The following is a 6,766-nucleotide window of genomic DNA, read 5'->3' on the forward strand; positions in this document are numbered from 1 at the left end:
CGTGTATCTTTTCTCCCCCATAGGTGCTCTGGCCTCCAAGAGCAAGAAGCCATGTGTTCAGTACCTGCCCCCCGAGAAGTCGTGTGACAGCCCTGCCTCTTCCCACGGCAGCATGCTCGACTCCCCGGCCACCCCCTCCGCGGCCTTGGCGTCGCCTGCTGCCCCTGCTGCAACCCACTCGGAGCAAGCCCAGCCCCTCTCCCTCACCACCAAGCCGGAGAGCCGGGCCCAGCTGGCTCTACACTCGGCCGCCTTCCTGTCCGCTAAGGCGACAGCCACCTCCTCTGGCCAGATGGGCAGCCAGCCCCCACTCCTCTCCCGGCCCCTCCCCCTCGGTTCCCTGCCCACAGCTCTGCTGACTTCCCCCCCCTCCTTCCCCACCACGCTCCATGCCCACCAGGCCCTCCCGGTCCTCCAGGCCCAGCCTCTTTCCTTGGTTACCAAGTCTGCCCACTGAGCTGCCCCCTGACCTATGCAGGCTGTCAAGTGACTCGTCGAGTAGTAATGATTCAGAAGAAACAACGGGAAAAAAAAAAAAAAAGGAAACTTTATTGGTCAATATTTGACCACTCTGGACTGTTCTGTAAAGTGACTGGTAACAACAGCACTTTACATTTTGTAGATGTAACCAGTAGCTGATCTTAAGGCTTTTTTAAAAAACAAAACAAAACAAAACAAAAAAAATCTTTAAAAGAAAGAGAACTGAAAAGTAGCGTGTTATTCTTCCTGTATGTGCAGTGGTGGATGGGCCTGGGCAGAAGACCCCCTTCTCTCTACCTCTTTCACTTTCTGCCCTGCTCCCTGTTCTCATCGCTCCCGCGTGCCCCCCTCCCTTCCCAGTCCGCATGTTGGCCATCGCTGGGCCTCTAGCCTGCTGCCTCTTCATCTAGATGGCGCTCCTGGACATTTTCTTTTCCCTCACCAAGTTTTTCTCCTTTGCTGAGCTCCGTGGGTTCTTGCCTTCATCTCCGTCCTCTGCCCAGGGTAAGGCTGTCATCACGTGAGAAGCCACCTTTGCCTGATTTGTCTCCACCAGCATCCCTTTGTCCTCAGTGGGCCCTAACCCAACAACCTCCAGCTTTTGGTGGGAAGAGAGGTCCTCCAAAATGGTTCTTCCCCCACATTTAAAGGGATTCGAGGTGCCTGCCACTTCCTCGGTGAAGAAGTCTCTGTGCCACCCCCTCACCAGTCCAGACCTCTTCTCCTGGTCCCAGAGTGGCAGACAAGACCTGGCCCCCAGGCCTGGCTCTTGTCCCCTGGGTCAGTGCTAGCACAATCTGCCAAAGGTCGAAACTCCCTCCTCCCTCCCCCCATCACCTCACATGCTTCTTCTGTGTGTATTTCTTTTTGTTTTTATGGGGTTTTTTGGAGCAATTTAAACTTCCAGTTGTTTATTTTCACAAAAGAAAATAAAATTGCAGTTGCAAGACCTTTTCTGAGTATTTTAGTCCTTCTGTTGAATCGAGCCCCCATCTTCATACCAAGCCCTGTGCTAGATTTTTGTGGGGCCCGGGGAGGGGAGAATATGAAAACATGCCTGATGGAAAAATGCAACCCAACGTTCAGCCTCAAATGTACAGAGACCAGTCAGCATCAATGACTGAGATCCAAAGAGAGGAATCTTTATTTTCATTTATCTTATAATTGCCAAGATATAAGGGGGGCCTTTGTCATTTTGCATGGTACCTAGCACCACCATTAATTTCTTGTCTAACAGCTTTATTGAGCTATAATTCACATAACATGCGATTTACCCATTTGAAGTATACAATTCACTGGGTTTTGTATGTTCAAACTTGTGCATCCATCATCACAGTCAATTTTAGGACATTTTCACTGCCTCAAAAAGGAACCGCAAACCCTTTAGAAGACATCCCTAATTCCTCCCCTCACCCCCCACAGTCCCAGGCGACCACAAATCTATTTTCTGTCTCTGGATTTGTCTATTATGGACACGTCATTTTTTTTTTTTAAAGCTTGTTTATTGAGAGAGAGGGAGAGCACAAGCCGGTGAGGCACAGAGAGAAGGAAAGACAGAATCCCAAGCAGGCTCCACGCCATCAACACAGAGCCCAATGTATAGCTCAAACTTGCAAACTGTGAGATCATGACCTGAGCCGAGATCAACAGTTCGATGCTTAACTGAGCCACCAAGGCACCCCTGCACATGTCATTTAAATGGGACCATGCGGGGGCTGGCTCAGTCAGAAGATCATGTGCCTCCTGATCTCAGGGACGTGAGTTCAGGCCCCATGTTGGGTGTAGAGATCACTTAAATAACAGTTTTTAAAAAATAATAAATGGGATCATACAACACATGGTCCTTTTTCATTGACTTCTTTCAGCCTATGATTTTCAAGGTTCATCCATGTTGTAGCATGTCTCAGTACTTCATTCCCTTTTCTACTTGTGATGGTACAACATACGTAATATAAAATTTGCCATTTTAAGGGTGCCTGGGTGGCTCATGTCAGTTAAGCGTCAACTCTTGATTTCAGCTCAGGTCATGATCTCATGGTTCATGGGTTTGAACCCCGCATCAGGTCCAGACTGACTGTGCCAGAGCCTGCTTGGGATTCTCTCTCCCTCTGTGCTCCTCCTCTGCTCACACACACACTCTCCCTCCCTCCCTCTCTTATAAAATAAACATTTTAAAAATCTGTGGTTTTGTATTTAAAAAAATTTTTAATTAAAAAAAATTTGCCATTTTAACTATTTGTAAATGTACTCAGTGGCACTCATTACATTCACAGTGTTGTGTCACCACCAACACTATTTGCAAAACTTCATCACCCCAAACAGAATCTACATAACCATTAAGCAATAACCCCCCTCCATCCCACTCCCCACCCCACCCCAGCCCCTGGTAAACTCTAATCTACTTTCCATCAAATTTCCTTGAATTTGCCTATTCCAAATAGTCTATGTAAGTGGAATCATCAAACATTCATCCTTTTGTGCCTGGCTTATTCGACTTAAATCAATGTTCTCCAGGCCATCCACTTTGTAGCATGTATCCAAATGTTTCCTTTTTTATTTTTTTGAGCTTTGCTAAAATACTTCAGTCTTCCTTTACCTTTTTGAGTACTTGCCAGGTTTTTTTTGTTTTGTTTTGGTTTTTTGTTTTGTTTTACCCTACTCAGACATAGCTTTTTTTTAATTATAAATGTATATAATATAAAATTTACCATTTTAACTTAAAAAAATGTTTAATGTTTATTTTTGAGAGAGACAGAGCATGAGCGGGGGAAGGGGCAGAGAGAGAAGGAGACACAGAATCCGAAGCAGGCTCTAGGTTCTGAGCTGTTAGCACACACAGAGCCCGACGCAGGGGTCAACCCAGGAACTGTGAGATCATGACCCGAGCCGAAATCAAGAGTCAGACACCTAACCAACTGAGCCACCCAGGCGCCCCTTTTTTAACTTTTTAAATGGACAGTTTAATGGTGTTAAGTACATTCACAACATCATGCACCATAACCACTGTCAATTTCCAGAACTATTTCATCATCCAAAACACAAACTACTCATGAAACATTAACTTCCCACTCCCCCTGACCCCAGACTTCACGAACCTCTAATCTTTCTATTTATGAATTTTCCTATTCTCAGTATCTCCTATAAGTAGAATCCTACAATATTTAATATTTGTCCTTTTGTGTCTGGCTTATTTCACTTAGCACAATGCTTTTAAGATTCATCTACATTGTGGCACGTATCAAAATTTGATTCCCTTTTACAGCTAAATCCATTATGTATACAAGCCATTGTTTATCTGCTCATCTATTACATGGAGTTTTTTTATACCTTTTGGCTATTGTGAACTGCTTTGAACATAGTATGTTTGAGTCCCTGTGTTCAATTCTTTAGGGTGTATATCTAGGAGTGGAATGGCCGGGTCATATGGTTAACTATGTGTCAACTTTTTGAGGAATTGCCAAACTGTTTTCCATAGCAGCTGCACCATTTTACATTCCAACCAGCAATATATGAGGGTCCAATTTCTCCACATCCTTACCAACACAGTTTTTCTTTCTTTCTTTGTTTATTATAGCTATCCTGGTAGGTATGAAGTGGTATCTCAGTGTGATTCCGATTTGTATGTAATACTAATAATGTTGAGCATCTCTTCACATGCTTATTAGACAGTTTTCCCAGACTATTCTATTTGTTGAAAAGACTTCTGTCTTAGCACACCCTAATTGGAAATCAGCTGACCATAAATGTAGAGGCTGATTTCTGGACTCTATTGAATTCTATCCAACTCATCTATATGTCTTTATGCCAGTACCACGCTGTCCTAACTACTGTAGCTCTGTAGTAAGTTTTATTTTTAAAAAAAATGTTTATTTTTGAGGGGGGGGAGGGGTAGATTACTTAAATAAAAACTTTTTTTAAAAATCTTTAAAAAAAAAAGATTCATCAATTCACTTCTTTTAGCGAGAACAGTCGCATTTCTGAAATAATTTGGTAAAAGATTTCTCACTTCTCTGTGATTCTTATTCTCTCCTCAGTAATGAGTGTGTGTGTGAGAGAGAGATTTCTTACAACAGGAAAACATTGAGAAGCATGTTAAAGGGTTTTTAAATAACAAAGTACTTGGTCCTGAAAACTATATTTACGCCACGTACTGTTCCTTGAAATTCTGAAGACTTTCAACTGACTAGAACTACATGGCATGTAACCTAAAGATTGTACTCAACAGACTATTATAGAGTAGTGTTATTTCCCCTGGTGGTTGTAGTATTTTTTGGTAGGATTACATTTCAACCTTAGTTAACTGGAATATTTTCTGATGTACTTTTGTGTCTCACAAAGACTTATGTCCTGGACAACATCATTTACTCCTAATCTGGCTCTACTCCAGCCTCATCACCTGCCATTTTCCTTATTGTCTGTTATCTGGCAATCCTGTCCTCATCTTTAAGACCTACACGAAATGTCATGTTCCCACCTGCCTCCAGACCTTTGCACACACTGTGCACTCAGCCAGGAGAGCTCACCTTTTCCCCTCAACTTCACCTGGGAAATACACTCTTTGGCTCTCAGCCCAAAAGTCCCTTTCTCAGCAGAGATCACAGTTTCGGCATTTTGCTTTCTTGGCATTTCTTAGAATGCATACTCACACACACAATTTCCATAAATAATTAATATTTGTATTATCCACTAGATTACATGCTCCATTAAGTTAGCTCGCCTGGCAAATGTTTATAAAAGGATTTCAAGCGGTAATTAATGTATAAACAACAGCACTTTAAACAGTGGGATACAAAACTATTTACCCAATAATATCAACTTGGAGGAAAGTGGATATGCATAGAAAAAATACACCAATTAAGACAGAAAAGAAAATGAATGCTTTTGTATTTGTTTAAAAAAAACTCACGCTAGATGGGAACACAACAAAGGTAAGTGGTAACCTGTAGAATGGTAGGGAGCAAGAACTTTCTAATGTATACCTCTTTTTTTTTTTTGTATACCTCTTTTTTAATATCCCATTTTGATTTCTGAACCATTAGAATATATTACCTAATCAAAAATATTAAATGTTTGCAAGACAGAAAATACACTAAAACTTTAATAGTGATTATCCCGGAAGAGTGGGACAACGATTTTGTTTTCTATTTCTACAGGTTCACTAAGTTTTCTACAGTGAATATGAGTAACTTCCATGACCAGAAAAAGGATGTATTTTTTAGAAAAGATCTCTGGGGACCTCGGAGAGCAGTTTCTGTGGGGTCGGGAAAGAGAGGAGCTGGGATGGGAAGACTCCCGCTACAAAGGTGGCAGGATGGGTGTCTGTTTCAAGATAGGAGACACCAGAGGACAGCACGTTTGTGTGCTACAGCGAAAGAACCACGAGAAAGGGAGAAGTTAAAAATGTGAGCACAGGTTGGAGCCAAGAGGGGCCGAACCCCAGTGACGTCACGTCCCCGCGGGGGATCACCCGCGGACCAGGGGGCTCCTGTTCGACCTGTATCGTCTCGGAAGTACAAGGGTAGAGAAGGAAAAGGAGAGTGATGTTTGTAGCGGCTGCAAAGCAGGGAAGAAACCTGGAAAAGGAAGAGACTGTTAGATGCCTGCACTGAAGAACGGAACCACAGCACAGGGTAAGGGAGGAACCACCAGACACTCCGGCCTTTTCCTAAGCTCCTCCCTTCGCCTAAGCGTGCGGCGGAAGACGCACGCAGGAAGGGGCGGAGCCAAGAGCACTAAGAGCGCGCACGCGCGGGTCTCGCGAGAGCAGTAGAGGGCGGAAGCACAGTTATTGCAGGATGCGGTTCCTGGTTGCGTTGATCCTGCTGAGCGTCGTAGTGGCGGGTAAGACCCCCCACTCCCACCCCAAATAATCCCACTCTCACCCCTAGGCCCACCATCCTCACCGCCCCGGGTCGCTCTCTGAGCTCGGTACTTCTCTGCCGTAGTCACCCCTCCGCTTGCCATCACCCACCTCCCCCGTTTGCCAGTTGCCTCGGTTTCATCTAGCTTTGAGGGCTCCCTTCTCTTGGCCTCCTTCTCTTCAGGGCCAACTGGTTTCTCTGTTTCAGTAGACCTACCGCTAGAAAACTCTAGCCAGTCGCAGCCTCAGGCCACGGGAGACGGCTCTAGCAAGGGGAAGTCCCAGGTGCAGTCCACAGAAGATGACTCTAACAAGGAGAAGCCCCAGCTACAGTCCACGGGAGATAACTCTAACAAGGAGAAGTCTCAAGTGCAGTCCTCGGGAGACGGCTCTAGCAAGGTGAATCCCCAGCCACAGTCCACGGGA

General features: G+C 44.6%; 2 protein-coding genes across 12 annotated transcripts in view; both read left to right on the top strand.

Moving 5' to 3' along the window:
- TCF7L1 (transcription factor 7 like 1) overlaps positions 1–1,431 on the top strand; it is a 60,812-nt gene extending 59,381 nt beyond the window's left edge. For all 3 annotated transcript variants that reach the window (XM_049652045.1, XM_049652046.1, XM_049652048.1), the window contains exon 10: positions 24–1,431. In XM_049652045.1, coding sequence (XP_049508002.1) covers positions 24–457 — 434 coding nt within the window. In that variant the 3' untranslated portion in view covers positions 458–1,431. The remainder of the gene's footprint in view (positions 1–23) is intronic.
- A 4,622-nt stretch (positions 1,432–6,053) lies between these two features.
- Positions 6,054–6,766, top strand: part of TGOLN2 (trans-golgi network protein 2) — an 8,479-nt gene continuing 7,766 nt past the window's right edge. For 6 of the 9 annotated variants that reach the window (XM_049652058.1, XM_049652060.1, XM_049652062.1 and 3 more), the window contains exons 1-2: positions 6,218–6,321; positions 6,549–6,739. In XM_049652058.1, coding sequence (XP_049508015.1) covers positions 6,276–6,321; positions 6,549–6,739 — 237 coding nt within the window. In that variant the 5' untranslated portion in view covers positions 6,218–6,275. Of the gene's footprint in view, positions 6,322–6,548; positions 6,740–6,766 lie in introns of all 9 variants that reach the window. The other 3 variants (XM_049652067.1, XM_049652061.1, XM_049652059.1) reach the window with 3 other exon arrangements.

Source organism: Panthera uncia (assembly GCF_023721935.1).
Source record: "Panthera uncia isolate 11264 chromosome A3 unlocalized genomic scaffold, Puncia_PCG_1.0 HiC_scaffold_12, whole genome shotgun sequence".
In the NCBI taxonomy this organism is placed as follows: Eukaryota; Metazoa; Chordata; class Mammalia; order Carnivora; family Felidae; genus Panthera; species Panthera uncia.